The sequence below is a fragment of the Salminus brasiliensis genome, chromosome 1 (assembly GCF_030463535.1).
Source record: "Salminus brasiliensis chromosome 1, fSalBra1.hap2, whole genome shotgun sequence".
NCBI classification, from domain to species: Eukaryota; Metazoa; Chordata; class Actinopteri; order Characiformes; family Bryconidae; genus Salminus; species Salminus brasiliensis.
The window spans coordinates 16,833,975-16,851,877 of NC_132878.1; the positions used below are offsets into that span (position 1 = coordinate 16,833,975).

General features: G+C 38.5%; 2 protein-coding genes across 2 annotated transcripts; one reads left to right on the forward strand and one right to left on the reverse strand.

Annotated features, from left to right (window-relative positions):
* Positions 1 to 683: 683 nt before the first annotated feature.
* Positions 684 to 7,714, reverse strand: exosc2 (exosome component 2). The gene is made up of 9 exons (XM_072693173.1): positions 7,559 to 7,714; positions 6,563 to 6,664; positions 6,421 to 6,466; positions 6,125 to 6,214; positions 5,954 to 6,019; positions 5,786 to 5,854; positions 4,232 to 4,408; positions 2,482 to 2,610; positions 684 to 1,121 (listed from the first exon to the last, which is right to left on the reverse strand). The coding sequence occupies exons 1-9, from the start codon at positions 7,684 to 7,686 to the stop codon at positions 1,041 to 1,043; spliced, it is 888 nt and encodes a 295-aa protein (XP_072549274.1). The 5' UTR covers positions 7,687 to 7,714; the 3' UTR covers positions 684 to 1,040.
* Positions 7,715 to 9,902: 2,188 nt separating this feature from the next.
* On the forward strand, positions 9,903 to 14,826 carry spra (sepiapterin reductase a). The gene is made up of 3 exons (XM_072693187.1): positions 9,903 to 10,338; positions 11,209 to 11,499; positions 11,822 to 14,826. Exons 1-3 carry the CDS (start codon positions 10,017 to 10,019, stop codon positions 12,010 to 12,012), a joined length of 804 nt encoding a protein of 267 aa, XP_072549288.1. The 5' UTR covers positions 9,903 to 10,016; the 3' UTR covers positions 12,013 to 14,826.
* Positions 14,827 to 17,903: the final 3,077 nt, after the last annotated feature.

Here is a 17,903-nt window from a genome sequence, read left to right on the forward strand (position 1 = left end):
ATTAGAATTTGGATTAGAAAGCTTGAATTCTTCGTTTCTACTAGAAATAACTAATTATAGCTGAGATCTCTGGTGGCATCTTAGACTGAAATGGCTTGCCATAATCTTGTTATGGCTGCTAGTTGTTGGTTTGCCCATTGTGTTGGTGTGCTGTAGTAGTTCTGGATAACTGCATGTGTGCGTGTGTGTAATAAATAAGGAAACAACTGAGCTGTAGCTAAAAAATAATAAAATTTACATAGCACTGCATTGGGCTGAATTTGAATCAAGATTGACCCCTTAACCGGTCTGGGAGACCAACCTTTTTGTGTTTTGCTGAATAACATACCCCAATAGTGAACTCAAAGAATCAGTGCTATGTTCCCTTGCACTAAACAGCCCTGTTTTGTTGAAACTATATTCATATATATTTAACTAATTTATCAGCACATTGGAAATGCTATTTTAAAATGTCATTTAGTTAAAAGTTAAAACTTTTACTAAACTTAAAAAAAATAAAAATACAAAAATAAAACAATAAAACAATAAAAGTGCAATCCTGTTTGTGGCCACCAGAGGGACGAAGACCCTCACATTCTGCCCCTTGTGGAAACACATTGAATCTCCTAGAGCATTTTCTAATATGCTGAGCATATTTCCTTCACCCAGCCATAACGGTTGCCAACACACTGAACCAATTAAAGTGCCACAACCACTGCACTTTATTGAACAATGAGCAATGCTTCATTATACAAAATGTGTTCATAGTATCAAAACATTTTACATACTTTAACATCTGATAAACTGCCTCAGTATTTCAGTTGTGATTTGTGAATTCAAACAACATTCAAAATCCACTGTAGGTATTGTTCCAAGGGCAGTGTTCAAAGCTGAGCCACTCCACAGTCTGCAAAAAAAATAAAATCAAATAGATGTGTGTGGCCACAGACAACACTGCAGAGCTGAGGATCTCGCCGAAATGGAATGTGATCTTCCTCTTCATCTCGGTTTGACAAGTCAGCCGCCTAGTCCTCATCTTCACATTGTGTGCTACCAGCACTCTAACCCTCCTGCTCAAGAAGTCGCTGTCGTGTCTCCATCACAATTTCATCCATGGTCTCTGGTTTCAAGATATCTTTGATCTGAAAAAGGTACAGAGAAACATACTTCTTAGGGCAGTCAAAAATAACAGCTTAACATATAGGACACATTGTCCTCTCTGTGACACAAGGGGTCTACCCGAAAACTGGCCAGACTTGCATATCCAAAAGCTTGGTAGTCGACAACCACATAATAGCCAGTATTCCCAGACAGATGCCAGCGGCAATAGGCCAAAAAATAGGTATAAAACGGGAACGATTGTGTGTGATCCTGCACGAAATGTCACTGAATTGTCTATGGCACAAAACAGTGTAAAGCATCTAATGGTCTGCCTATAGCAGAGCTTCCATGGTTGACGTGCTTCCATGACATCTAAAGAAACATGCCCAGAGCACTTGGACTTTCATACATGACAACATGCATTTGATGCATGTTTAAAAAGCCTATTGGTATAAATTGGTTTACACATATGGTTACTGAACTCATTCTGAAGCAAATTCTTATGCAAATCTTTTCCAGAAGATACAAAATCCCTATGTGAAGTCTGGTGTTTATAAAAAGGGGATTTTAAAAATGAAAGTCATGTTGCAAGTTAGATAGAAGGGAATAAACACAGCAAAGGCTTCAACAACTGGTTATATTCTCTCTCATTAACTAGTGAGAAGGTGCTTAGGGAGTGCCATATGGGCTTCTTTTTAAAAAACAAAACTGTTAACCAAATTGGGAGTAAATTAAACGTGTCTAGGCTCTACTGACTGATGCTAGCTAGTTAAAGTAAAACTTACTATTCAGTAAAAAAAAAAAAAAGCTTGCCAATATATGAGGCCCATGTACTGCATGTTAAGCAGTGTCCCATTTTTTATGCTAAATACTTGTATAATCGTAGACTTGTGTATCCATTTATAGTTTTGGGGCACTGTAAGACATGATGCTAGTGTTTATATCTGCCCATATGCAGTGCAGCATTACAAACCTAATAAATAAAATCACATCAGTAGCCAAAATATGCAAGCTCATTTGCTCAACGTTTCCATCCAGGATGTGTGTGAACCCTGACAGATAGATAAAGTCCTGGGACAGTGTACAAACCACATACACACATTAGCCATAGCATTAGCACCACTGACAGGTGAAAAACATTGATCATCTTCATCTACAGTGGCATCATCCATCAAGAGGTGGGACATATTAGACAGCAGGTGAACAGTCAGTTCTTGAAGGTGATGTGCAAGCAGAAGATTAGGAGACACTTCTCTGTAGGCATTGGCAACTTTGGGTATTTACTGTATTCTGTGTCAGGAAACTGGTTTAGTGATCTGTACTGTAAATGTTTTGCTCTTTCAGGAGCAAGTCTGATTACAATTTAGATTAAGAACTTGGACCCAGTCTATCCGGTCATACCTGGTGGGCGAGGGATGATTCATAGCAGTAGAGTACGCTGGTATCATACAGAAGCACTTTATGAGCTGCGAGGGCCAACAAACAGTTCCTCAGTCTCGAAATGACCTCCCGATCTGATAGAGGAATAGGCTGAGCCACACAAAGAACACACAATGGTATGACAACAGACCCAAAAAACAAGCATCTTATGGACTTACAACCATAACGTCCCACTTGTCAAAACAGTGTCCAGTTAATTGTTCAGAACTCACATTTAACTACACTCAGTAGCAGGCTGTTGGGGGACTACCAATCTAACTGTATTGCAACAGAACAGCTGCATCCAGAATCTTTTACTACTCCTTCCTATAATAGCTGGCATGTTAGCCTGTAGCTAAAACTTAAGCTTGTGGGTATAGTGTTAGCTCAGCTTTAGTGATCACTACTAGGGGACTAGGGAATCAGTCTGAATGGATCAGGCAAAACTTCAGTGTGCCATTTCAAACCAGACTGGTCTACGGGTTTTACTCTCCTATTCACCTGCACAACACATTGCTGGTCTACATTTACCACACTCATGGTAAAATGGATTAACTTAGTTTGGACCTTAATCACCCAGCATTCATGCAAACATTTACACATGTACATATTTGTATATTCTGTAATTAATGCCTTTGTACTTTGCACGTTTGTACTAATTATCTAATGCACCCTGTCTAGAGTCTTGTCTATTGTCCTTGCACAATTGTATCATGTCCTACCTATTCTGCACTGGAGCGTTAACAGCCCAACAGTGTTTTGTTGTACTGTACTGTTTTAGTATTACGACTAAGTTGAATTGAATTCTCAATCTCCAAAATTTCATACAGTGTTGAATACTCAAACGAAAATAGGAAATATTAACATGACATTTTTTCAGGCTCTTCTTTTGTGTTGTATCAAATAAACGATAGATTTGAATGTATCAGATCAAATTCTGAAGTTTGAGAATCGAAATGTCTGTATTTACCTGGAGTTCATATCAGAACCAATCTGGTGATGCTTTCACTCAGGTTTGGGTTTAATAGCAGATGGAAATCTATTCTCGTTTAAACACGGTAGCTGTGTCGTAATTCAGGGGCTGCATCATCAGAGGCTGTATTAAAACACCAAAAGCATAAGAGTGGTGCGCCTAGGCTGTCCCACTTCAAAGGCTCCTTCATATGTGTTCCCATTTTACATGGCAACGAAGGACCCAAACAGGTGGATTCTTGGCCAGCCAACATATCCCGAGATTCACTGCGTGGCAAATGCTGTGGTCAAACTGTAAGAGCAGGAACAACGGTGCTGTGACACAAACATGAAATTCATGGTAGAGCAGACCCTCTCATTTCAATTTGGCCTTCGCAATCTAAGCAGCTTGCAAAGAATACACCTTCGTCTACCGCGTCCTCCAAAGGATGCAGGCCCTAAATTAGGACACAGCTAACAACAGTTTTCAGAATTAAAAAATGTTTACATTACAGAAAAGGCCATTTCCAAATAAACAAGGGATATCTCAGGCAATGTTCATTAAACGTATCTAAAGACAAGCACTTTGTTGAGATACATTCTGTATAATACAAGAGCTGCTTTTTTACAAGTGAAACAGTCATTTTCTCAAAACTGCTGTAAACTCAGATGAAACCACACACACACACACACACACACACACACACACACACACACACACACACACACACACACACACACACACACACACACACCATTAAAGACCAGACGTTCTCCTGACCTCCAGGCTTGTGTAATACCCTCCTGCCTCCTCATCTTGCTGCCCTGGCGTAGGGTACAACCAAATGAAGCCATTGTTCCCCAGTATTATGGACGCTCCACATGGAAGATTGTGGAAATGGGTTTTCTGCCTCTTCACAAGGGAGGGCGAAACTTGCACCAGAACACCCTGTCCCAACTGAAACAGGTGAAGACACATTACAAAAACTGAACGTTTACGGTCACAAACAGTTTATACACATTTAAAAACATGCATTCAAAAAGGTGAGCAATCATTATGGATGAACATTTCTTTATAAGACAGAAAGCTGGTTCTCAACAGTAGCTACATTTCCAATGACTAGGGGCTGCTAGGGGTGTAAGAAAATATCGATACACTTGAGTATTATGAGATAATTTTTTGCAATACTTTATCGATTCTCACAAACACAGTATCGATGTTTAATGAGTAGTTTACATGTTAAGATTGGTGGCAGACACTGGTTCATTTTGTGTTGCGTTTAAATCCTGACCACTAGATAGCAGTGTTTTATTCAGTCTTCAGATCCTGCTGTTCTGACTGCATAAAAAGTCCACTTTTCTCTTACTAAAATGTTTTAATAATTAGTTTTACAAAAGGAGTTACTCAGTGATTTTAGCCCTGTCCGAAGGCACCATGTCAATTATTTTCATGGACTGCATGCTTTGACAAAATCTCTCTTACAGTATTACAATATATCTCAATACACTGAACCATAACCCCTGTTCAATATTGATGTATTGATACAAATCATATTGCCAGAAAAAAAATAGTTTTGCTTTTTGTAAACAGAATAGGCTTAATGAGGTCCTTGTCCACTGTTAAATGAGTTAAATGAATATTTCATGCTGTCATCATTTTGTACCATTGGCATCTGCAACATCCCCAGAACCTACTGATCAGGACATGCTGTTTGTTTTATTTTATTTTCTTACCATCTGAACTGTTAGGAAAGAGAACCAGTTTCCCTGTCATATGGGACTGTTTAAGCATGTTACATTTAGAAAGGCATTTATAGACTTCTTCTAAACATCTCTCACGCTCTCTCTTTCTCTCTGTATGTTAAAGCTGAAAAGTATTCCTTCCCTCGGTCCAACTATTCCTCCCCACTATGCTGTGTGTTTTTTCTGCATCCCAAACCATACACACACATAATTTACTTACTAAACTAACAAGGGCACTTTTCATGGTGGTGTGGTATGTTTTTCCATAATATTTTATGGAAGTTTGTGGTTTGGGATGTTGCCTTTGTCTTTGTTGTAACAGACATGTGAGGAGAAACAATCACTGACACAAAACACAAATTGTCCCGCAACAATGTTCCCGGCGTAAGTTTTCACAACATTGTTTTTCCACTAAAGGCGATGACGCTCATTAAATACTGAACAATTTTTTTCAGAATCTTACTGAGAGGTATAAACACAAAGTTCTGCATTACTTTATCATGTGAATGATTTGATCTTGTTGTGTCTGTTGAGTTAAACACACCAGACTGAAAAGAGAGAGAGGGGGGGGGGGGCTTTAAAATGTTCATACCTTGCCATACTTCAAGCTGCGGGTGTGAAGCGAGAGAGCTCCATCTGAAAAGACAGACTGCACCTCTGCCTTGAGCGAGTCAAGAAATGTTCTACACAATCTGGGGTTAATAGGGTCATTATCAATTATATCATTTTACATATGAAACAGTCAGTACTTTCAGGATACACTTATAAGGTCCCCCTCTTGAAGATAGTCTCTCATGGTGAGCTCGTCCTCTGCGGATCGCCTCCTCTGTGAGCATAAGAAATATTTTTTGCAGCTCAAAGCAATTCAGACAAAAGACAAAAGACAAAGCAGAATTTCTTATGTATAACAGAAAACAGCATTCCTGCTCACCAACTCTCCTCCTGGAAGATTCACTGAGGACAGAAGCAGTACAGAGTCTAGCCGAGAGTTGGTCTCCACTTTCCAACGTTTCTGTTGAACCTTCAGTAAGAGAATGATGAAAACAAAGTTGCCCATTGAAACTGAAACATGCCTTATGACTAATTTGACTTTTTTACATATTATTACTGTACCACTAAGAGCTAACAAAGAATTAACAGTATTGACCACACAGCGAAGCATACTTTAAAAAAACATCTATACAGAAAACTATAAAAATAAACACAGGGCAGAAAATTTCCCCATACCTCTGTGATCCTGCCAACCACCACATCACCAACTTCACCATTGAACCTGTAAATACCAACAAATGACATTATTAGTCTAACGTCTAGTACAGGATTGTTTTAAGCGTTATAATGCCGGCTCAGTCATAAGCAAAACGCTTACCTTGTCTTGAGTGGTTTTACACAGATCAGTTTGTTGACACGTTCAACCTCCCCAGCCACTGAGGCTGTGAGCTTCTCATCGTCCATGTAGGTTCCATGGCCTCTGAAGGCATGAGAAAACATAAGGCAATTTCACTACTAAATTAACAGATTAAACAGAAAACACTCTGGAACTTTTAAATGACGATGGACATAGTTTCGCAAATCCTGTACACGAGAGTGAAATGATTAATAGTATAAAAATAAATAAATAAATAAAATACAAAATTATATATATATATATATATATATATATATATATATATATATATATATATATATATATATATATATATATACACACACACACACATACATACATATACATACACACACACACACATATATATATATAAACATATACATACACACACACACACACATTATATATATATATATATATATATATATATATATATATATATATATATATATATATATATATATATATATATATATATACACATATATATACACACACATACATACATACATACATACATACATATATATATGTACACACACACACTCTTCACAGAACAGCCAATCAGACCAGAGATAATTTACATAGACCCGTCTTAAAGGCACAGATACAAAAACATCCTGTTTACCTCCTAAGACATAAGAGGTTTGGAAAAATGTCCTGTAAAAAAGAATGACCATTTCTGTTACTGTTATTGGGCTTACTTGTGCGGTACTTTGTGGGTTGTGTGTAGCTAAGTTACATGTGGACACTTGCACTTGTTAAAGTCCCAATCATGTGAAAACTAACACCATTATGCACACTTGGAGTATCTATTGATTCTAGCTTGTGCTGATCAATATTCATTCAGAGGTCAAAACGACAGATACTGAGTTAGTTGGTCAGTTAAGCAGACTAACAACATTAGGAGAGGTGGTCCAGCAACTGACCAGACTCCAAATAAACTCCCCACGTTTCTTCTAAACGCATATTTACCTCATAAAACCCGTGTCAGACGTGATCACATCTCCTGGAACCACCAGATGTTTTCCGTCGCCGTTAGAAAGAGAGCCTGGCAGAGAAATGAGCTTCCGAACAGCCGGTAATCTCATATCCACAGCCATGCTGTCCCACAGAGGTGTGTTTTCTAAAATGGCTGAGGTCTTCTTCGATGAAATACTGACATCTCCGCGCGGTGCCTACCGCCACCTGTGGTGAATGGAGGGCAGGTGCAGGAACCACAGAAAAAGTGATAGTCAGGTAATAGTCACAGGCTTCCCAAATGAATCTGAGCACAAACATAGTGCATAATAACTGCACTATAAACACACCAGCTGGAATTATCTAAAAACTAAGATGTAATATACGGAGCCCCATGAAGAAAAAAACATGGATTTTTTTTATTTGTGCAAACATTTGCCTGTAAAAATACTTATAAGTATTCCATCTCAAATATATATAAATATATCAAATACAATTATAACAATACACATATTTAACAATTTAAAAATAGTGAAAAATGGATACTAGTGCCAGTGAATGGCGCATTAGTGCCATCTACAGGCCGGAGAGGGTAATGCGCTGGAGTTTTCACTGTACTGTTCTCTGTTGCATAAAAAAAAAGTTCAGTTTTGTTCATAATTTAATGCAGTTTTTGAGATGTACTAGTATATTTTAAATTAACTCGTGATAATTACTTTGACAAAAGCCATGTAAAAAATATATAATTTCCCCTTTCCAACTTGTGTAAACTCATTTGAAAGCCTGGGGATGTTCTGCACATGAGCCTAGAGTATTTACTGTCATATACACAAAGCACAAAGATAAATTGCACAATAACACTGTTACATACACTTCCTCCAAGCCTACAAGTTACTATATAAATATTACAAAAAGGAGTACCTGATTGTTGCAAGAGATATATGTATACAGTATATGTGCATACAGTGTAGTATAGCTGCAGCATACACATCTGTGTTGTCCAAACAGGACAAAATACTGTGCATAGCAGATTGTATTCAATAGTATGTTGTTATATTATAACATACAGAGCGTACACATGTAGTATTCAAGACTACAGTCCTGTCATAAAACTTGATATACACAGATTTGTGCTTTCTGTGCAGCTGTGCAGTGTGTTAGATAGCAGCTACTGTTAAGCTGAACATTGCTGTAAATAAGAGTCTGCAAGCTTGTGATATTATAGGAGCCATATGAGAGTGAGGGTGTTGAGGGAATCAACATGCCCAGTGCCAAGCATCAACTAGATGGAGCTGTGGAGCTGCGTTTTGTGCATCGAGGCATTCTTCAAAACTTCTTTAGTCTGCTGGATAAAATCATGAAGATTGTTGGATTTCACACCCAACATTACTCTGTTCCTAAAAGCATTTATACGTCTTTAAAATAGAAAATAAAATAGAAAAAGCTAACATCTCCTTTCTCATGTTTGTATTTTATTTAACTTTGCTAATTCCCCACTTTGATCTGTGTGTATTTAAACGTTTCCAAAAACAGTAGCTAGTGTTTTAACCAGTGGTCAGTGCATCGTCGCTGTCCAATGAAAAACCCAAAATGGTGACCTAGGAGAAGGGGGGAAAACCTTCTTAACATTAAATCAAAGTCAATGTAAAAATCATATAATAATAATAATAATAATAATAATAATAATAATAATAATTATTATTATTATTATTATTATTATTATTGATATTTATATATTGTTTTACATTTATTTTAATGTTTTATTATTCCAAATAATTTAGAGCATTTCTGTTGGTCCACTTATCCAAAAAATTTTTCACACTCTTAGAAAACTAAAAATGGACAAAAATGGAGACACATGTTTTTTATTGGACAGCAGCGATATCTGGTAGTGACCAGCGTTCAAAACACACCACGTGTTGTTTCCCCCCATGGTGATCATGCTGTTTATTAGCAGGCATACTTCTCTTCACATCTCGTTTTTCACATTTGAAAGTATTGTGCAGATGTTATTATGAATAGACCAACAGAAATGCACAAAATACTTTTGTTGATTTTATTGATTTTTAAGTTTTGCGTGAAAGCGACGATATGTACTTTGCCCAGGGGTGCCCAAACTTTTGCATCCGATTGTATAACCCTCATGTTAACAAATATGCGTGGCAACTTTTATAATACTCATATTAAAAAATATGCGTGGCAACTTGTACTCGTACTTTTAATATTTACGCTGTATTTGTATGAATAACTCGTGTTTCTGGACAGTTCGGCGCGTGACAGTGATCGATTACAGCCGTGGAAATTGATTACTCTGTACTGAGGGGGGCGTGGCGGCAGATCATTGGACAAGGAGCAGGAAATGAGGAGTCCTGTGGCTTTGAACATCAGATAAGAGCTGCAGATGTTCACCACTGAGCAGCTCGGTCTGTAAAGCTGTAGGTTGGCTTCCGAACAAGACGAACCCATCTCCACTATGGCCTCGTCGCAGGAGAAGGGTTTCGGCAAGGCGCTCTGTATCATCACCGGGGCCTCCAAGGGTTTCGGTTGCAGTCTGGCTCGAGAAATAGCCGCGCTGCTCAAACCGGGCTCCGTGCTGCTGCTGGTGGCCAGATCCGGCGATAAGCTGCAGGCTCTGCAGGAGGATCTAGCCTCGTCTGATGCGGGCAGAGCCGGCCTGCAGGTTCGCTGTGTAGTCGCAGACCTGAGCCACAAAGAGGGAGTGGAGAGCGTTTTACGAGAGGCCAGAGAGACGCCCTGCGATGATCTCGACCATCTCCTGCTTTTCAACAACGCAGGTGACCCGGTTCGCCTGTCATGCTGAGAGCTCGTAGACTATGCCAGGGCCGAGGGTCTCGAGTCTTCTAGTCTTGGGTGCCTGCTGACCTGCACTGTGTCAGTCTACAACTGTTGTCGTCAAAACTCGTCAACGACCACATGTGTATGGTATTGAGGCAGGGAATGTATGAAACTGTTGACTGTGTGCAGTGGGTCACAAATCTAACAGTCAAGCTGTAAACGAGGTAGATCAGGGTGGTGTGATGTGAAGGTTGCTCTACTAGAGAAATGTAGTGCTTCCATGTTCATAGTGGTGGTGATGGACGTCTGAGGAGTTCCCTTACAGAAAGCTATGATACATAAGCTGCTGTTTTTTTATTTATTTATTTATTTATTTATTTATTTATGGTTTTGAGAAGGTCTTGGCCTAAAACAAGTATCTTTTATAAGCTGTGTGTGTGTGGAAAGGTACATGCAGGGTGTTGTAAGGTAAAACAGTGCCAAAAAGTACAAAAAACTTGCATATAAAATCTCATAAGACATGTGGGGGTTCACTGGTTGTTTTGGACCCCTGGTTCTCAACACCCACACTGTTGTGGTTTTAAAAAAAAAAAACAGATGAAATCTGTCATTTTTGTTTGATACACCATTTTCTCATCTGACTGATTTTTGTTTTCCACACCAGAGATTTAATAATTTACTTTTAATTAATCTATTTATGAAACCTCAAACCGCATACTGATCTACTGTGCTACACTGTTGAATGCATCTCTTCTAATGGTGGCACCATTTTTACCTACTAAAAGGGTGGCACAAAACCCCCTGATGTAAAAAGCTTGAATGATGAAGTAGTAAATGACATCCTTTTTAATACATTTCCCTTCAAACAGCTTCCCTCGGTGACATCTCTCGATATGCGCAAAGCTTCACCGACATGGATGAGATGGACTCCTACTTGTCTTTCAACGTGAGCTCAGCCTTGTGCTTGACTTCAGGCACCCTTGCTGCATTTCCACAGCATGCGGGCCTGCGGCGCTGTGTGGTGAACGTGAGTTCGCTGTGTGCTGTGAAGCCCTTTGCCTCCTGGGTGATGTACTGTACCGGAAAAGCTGCCCGGGACATGATGTTCCGTGTGCTGGCTGAGGAAGAGCCGGAGCTCAGGGTTCTCAACTACGCACCTGGTAAACACTATCAAACAACCACTGCAGTACAGGCTGACTGTACATCGTGACAGTTTTTTGGCTAGAACACCATTCCTAAAGGTTTCTGAAGAAGTGTCATTTGGTGTCTTTTGCATAATTCTGTTTTGGTGTCTGTTCACTTTGGTTTGTCAGCCACACTAGCTTTTCCTGACTGAACCTTTTCAATATAAAAATGGATTTTGAGGAATGGGAGAAATAAATGAAGTTTATGGCATCAGTATTCTTATCACATGCCTTCTATTCAACAGTAGCCAGTAACAATAGGCTGCTAATCTGTATTAATCTCATTACATTTTCCCAGGCCCTCTGGATACGGACATGCAGCTCCAGGCCAGGTCTAGCTCAGCGGATGCCAACATGAGGAAGACTTTCGCAGACATGCATGCAGAGGGCCGCCTGCTCACCTGCGAGGAGTCGGTTGCCAAGCTGATTAAGGTCTTGCTAGAAGATGACTACCCCTCTGGAGCCCACCTGGACTTTTACGATTTGTAGGTGCATTAGTGAAACACAACCTACAATGCATTGACTAGAGATGCACTGATATCAGTGGCAGAACTGGATTCAGTATACAGACCTAAAGTACTTTTATATGGATATCAGTAATACTGATATGGTTATGCTGTTCATATTTCATCAGAGGTTAACACTAACTGTGTTTACAATCAAGAGCTGTTTATATGCCTGGTAGCGTAGTGTGACATGCTAACTGCAAGTGCCCCAGTCAGGAAGACTTTCCAGCTGTTTAAAATGACTTATTGACTAATTTAACTCCTTCCATTTAAACATCTACTGTTTATTTTGGATTAAACATTTCACATGAGGGACTGCTCTTTCCCTCTGCAAAACTGCAGCCAATTGCAGATCATTTAAGCCACATAGTGAGACAGATGTTTACGTGTCAGAAACAGTCTTTTAATCGGGCAATGCTAAGCTCAACTAAGGCCTTAATCCATCTATGATGGAACCATGCTGTTTACATGTCTTACTTCAGAAGGTCTTTTATGGACCACATATGAAGCGTACACTGATTACATCAGAGCAGTTGGAATTTGTAGGCTCTAATATGATTGTGTAAGGAGCAAACAATGGTTAATGGTTTCATAAGATTCAAATTTGATGTATCTACAGACAAGCTAATGTCTGGCTGCAGTGCTTCTAGAGAACAGGCTGTGCTTCATGTATACATCAATCAGCCATAACATTATGTATACATCGATCATCGATTCTCTCATCCAGGGTGACTTGCAGAAGTGTGTCATTGTTTAGAATAGAATAGCCCTAGCTAGTGTAAAGAGTCCAAAGTTACCTCTAAGCATAGATGGTACTAAATATGAGACAGTATGGATGCCTAGGTCAATAATCAACAGCTAGAGACCCTGTACCTCCATGTCTGAGACTTCAAAATAGGACATAAGTGCGATCACAAGCCTTTGATAACTGTAGAATTAGTGTTCTCTTGAAAGAGATGGGTCTTTATTTGGCATTCCACCAGCACAGAGTCAGGACAAAGAAAAGTCTAGATGCTTGTCCTCCATATGTCTTGAAGGTTGGCAGGTCAAGCTGAGTTGTACTTGAACCTAAAAGTGCTCTTGGAATGGATAAGGTTTTGACCATTACAGTCAGGTAGTTGGGACCCAAACCTTTTGGGTTTTTTTTTGTTTGTTTTTTTTAATGCTTTGTAAGGTGGTATACTGCTTCATACTTGAAAAGATGGTATCAGTGCATCTCTAGCGTTGATAAAATCCAATAGTTGCATTCCAAATTATGCCCATGACGGACAATTAACCTAATTTGAGTTGAACTTCTGTTGTCTGTCTGTGAGTTAAGTTACATTGTCCCTAGAAGCTGTGCCTTATACATTTAGTATTATCTGATTTCTTTGTAAATTCTCAGTATGTTTTAAACATGTGAAATATCTCTAAAGCCAAATGTATGATTTGGTATGGCTTTATGGCCTGGGCACACAAGCAGCCAGGGAAGGCCCAATGCTACCCAAGTCATTAGGTCTTGAAAACTTGCTTTTGAAAATTAGTACAGGTACTGTTTTGGATACAAATCTGCATCACAATTGTGGTACTGCCCACAGTATCAGTGACCGCAGTGAAGCTAGTTACTTGCTTCTAATAAATACCATACCTTATACTGTAGATGTTTTAAATTCAAGTATAAAAACAGTAGATGCACCAAAAAGGCATGGCTATATAATTATATTTGATGGTGGGAGGTGTGGGGCTTCCCAGGACATCCAGACACACAAAATAAACATGAAAGGAGTTTTATTTTGAACACCAAGTCCCATTAACTTAACACACACTTAAGTCCCAGCTCTAATATCATTATTTAATTTTGTATTGACTTTATATAAACACCCGCATCAACGATTTTGCTGTGTCTGTTGCAAACTGAACCAGAGTAAGAAACAGAATGGTAGACTTAAGTTATTCAGCTCATTAACTCACTCACTTCTACCCTATTAGGTACAGTTAAAGTAGAACACCGCCAAGTTTTCACCATTTCTGCATGTTGCAGTTGTTGATGTAAACTGTCATTATAAAAGATTTTATGTAAACCTCAGCAACCTTCAGCAACACAAATATAGCCATTTTATTTACTGTCAGAAAAAGGAAAAAAAAAACAGATCTTCTTGGTCATGAAAGAAGTTTAATATTACAGCTTAGTCTAAAACTTTTTATGATTGTTTTGAGATTAGTGTTTCAGGCATTAAGCAATCTTCCAGGACAACTTCTAAGACGGGTAGAATAATTTCTGCATGTAGTTCCCTAGTTTATCTAACGAAGTATCCTCAAACATTTACTGTGAGATGTTTTGCTGCTCCTCTTACATTTCTGTTACATTTGTGCGTGAAATTTACTTTCACAAAAATTCTTTACATCAAAGAATGAAGACTTATAATAGCTGTACTTTTAGAAGTGCATTGGTTACACTTGTCTACAGTGCCTTATTTTCTTTTTGTATTGTGATTACAAAATCCTTCATCGCTACATTAATGCACATCTCCGCACCTGACCAGTTAGTCTTTACAGATCCTTGCTGCTTGTTTACAGAAGTATTTGTGTAGATGCTGTACCAAGCCAAACTATTATGATCACTACAGTCTTAAATATTTTATTGTTATCTCTGGTTGTGTTCTTAGAGAATGAATGGCTCTTGTTTTTAATCTCTTCTGTAGTGTTGGTGGCAAAAATCAGTTCAATGATATTGTAGACATTGAATTTTCTATAAATGGTTCTTTAACTGTAATCTGTAAAATGTCAAAGACTTGCAGAATAAATATTTTAATCTGAATTTGCATTGTTTTTGCAAACATGTTTATGGTCGTTCGGAGCTTCTCAAAATTTAGCATTGTAAAGGTTCCTTAAAGTGTTTAGTCTTGATAAAATATGATTTGTTCAATGTTAAATATGGTTGATTAACCGTAAACATGATTGGTTTTGACAAAGTACATTACGAGTACATTTTCAGTAAATCAATGAGAAGTGTAAAACTAGTAGCTCTATCATGGGGTTCAAAAGAACCCTTTTACCTTATTAAATTAATGTAAATAATTGCCTAAAGCAATTATAATGTAAAATATAACAAAACCCAAACCCACACAGTTCCAAGCTGCCCGGGAGTAAAATCTCCCACTTGCCATACAAAAAGTTCTGGCTTGTCTGGCCAGACTTTGCTGCTTCATAGAGGAAGTTTCAACTCCCAGCCCAGTCGAACCCCCTGCTGCTCGGTGGATGGTATGTACCGTTTATGGGAGCGCAAACTCTTCTGTAGAGGCAGCTTTAGGCTTTTGTAGCCACATTAAGGTCTGTCCCAGAGTAATTAGTGTGGAAGGGGAGTGGGCCTTAAAACCCTCCAACAGCAAATGAGCATTGGAGCACACTAAACCACAGCATTCCACGGAAGTGCAGTAAAGTGATATCCAGTGAAAATTAATTACTTAAGACAACCTTGAGTTTCTTGTGAGAGATCTTGGAGCACTTGTACATTTTTTTTTTTTTTAGCATCGATAGATATAGTTTGATATCTGAAATAGTTTTGAATTTTGCTTTTTGGTCATGATTTAAAAGAAGTGAAGCCATTTACTTAGTACATCCATGAAGTTACCTTAAAGCACTAAAACTGTATAACTGTATGCATTTACTTTCACTTTTTCATTTTGCCACAGTTTTTGACAGAGGATGTTAAATGTCCCTATTTATTTATTTATTGCCATATTTTACAAAACTGTATTTTTGTAAAATTGTTGTTTCTTTGGAGATTTGTCACACGAAAAGGTGCTGCGTTGGTCATTAGTATGCAGTCCAGGCTGGTGGAGGTGGTGTGCTGGTGTTGGAAATGTTTACTTGCCACACTTTGGGCCTGTTCGTACCATCAATACCAATTAACCATGACTTAAAAGGCCCAGTATATTTGAGCATTGTTACTGACCATGTGCATCTCTTCTTCTGATGGTTACTTCCATCATGATAATTTATCGTGTCACAAGGCAAAGGTCTTCTCATGAACATGACAATGACCTAAGTGTTCTTCAGAAGCATCCTGAAAAATCTGGAGGAATTGCGTGACACAATCATGTCAACATAAACCACAATCTCACAATCTCTTCTTCTGGAATCCATGCCAGGAAGAATTCAGGCTGTTTTGAGAACAAAGGGAGTCCCTACCCACTAATTGTATAGTGTTCCTAATCCTTGGTGAGCATACTTTATATGGATGCTGTCTCTTATACAAACTTTTAAGAAAAAAGTTTATATTAAGCTCCTTAAAGGATGTTCAGATGTCGACATGGTGACGAGGTGTGATGACTCTCAGCAGCCCGAGTTAGAAATGTGACTTCCCCAACCCCCCCCCCCCCAACCCCCCCGACAGTGGCCATCAGTTGCTTTACATCCTGAAGCCTTTGGAGATGTGTGGAGAGTATATTAACGACATGATATTAGATACTCTTTCATCTCACACCTGTCACCAATGACTACAGACTCTGCAGACTGCTGCACCTTTTACATCTCTGTTGATCCTCCCCAGCTTCTGGAGAGCGTCTGGCAAAATACGGCACACACACACACAAAGACAAACACCACCTTCCCCTACTCCTATTGTAAACATTTTGTTTCAGTGAGATTATGGAAACATCCATAATCTATTTGGAGCGTCATTTTTTTCCAAAAATTAATCACCGCTGGAAACGGCAAATAAAAACTCCTACACACATCTAAGCTCTGCTGTGATTCACAAATGTTTATTTCTCAGAGAGTCATGTATGGAGGGAAGGTTATAGTGCATTAGTGTCAGAAAGGTGTCTAGATGTTTTGCTTATTAGAAGTATCACTGTGTTCATGGATCTCATTGTAAAACAATCACATTTATCTTTGTAACACACTTATACCCAAATGCCTAAACACTTAGTCATTGCAGACGCTTTATAAATTAACCCCTTAAACTCAGCCATTGTTGCTAAATTATTATTCGTAAGGCTTAGTACTATCCTCATGCTTAAGAATAGTTGAAAAATAATCATTAATAATTTACCATCGCTGTCATGCAACTTTGTCTCCATTTTTTTCACTTTTTCACATAATGTGAATCTAGCGGTTGTTCTTTACATTGTGTTAAAATGTCTTAGTAAACAGACCAGTAGAAATGCTAAATGTTAAGGTTTTTCCTTCTCCTGTAAAGATACCATTTTGTTAAACCTCATTGAGTATTTTTGTCATATTTTTTTTTATAAAGTGTACTGACTTAGCCTTACATAGCCTTTGTAAAGGAACTCATTAAACTACTGGCTTAATGTTAAGCAATATGCAGGATTAGGAATTATTCATGGTCAGTTAGTCATTGAGTCATTCTATGGCAGTGAAAACTGCCAACTTTCTGTCGTTTCCTGCTCAAGCATACCTGATTCAACTCACCTGTTAATTGGCAGGTTTAGTAGATCTGTTAAAGCAGGGACATCGGCAAACTATGCTGGACTCCGGCGTTGCCCACCCCAGTTTTACGAGGGCTGGATGTTGATATGTAATTTATTATATTGAACAGCATCTGTAAAGTAAAACAGTAAAGCAATGGACAGCATCTGTAAAGTAAAACAGTAAAGTAATTGACAGCATCTATGAAGAAAACCAGTAAATTAATGGACAGCAGCTGTAAAGTAAAACAGTAAAGTAATGGACAGCATCTGTAAAGTAAAACAGTAAAGCAATTGACAGCATCTGTAAAGAAAAATAGTAAAGCAATGGACAGCAGCTGTAAAGTAAAACAGTAAAGTAATGGACAGCATCTGTAAAGTAAAACAGTAAAGCAATTGACAGCATCTGTACAGTAAGACAGTAGAGCAATGGACAGCATCTGTAAAGTAAGACAGTAAAGCA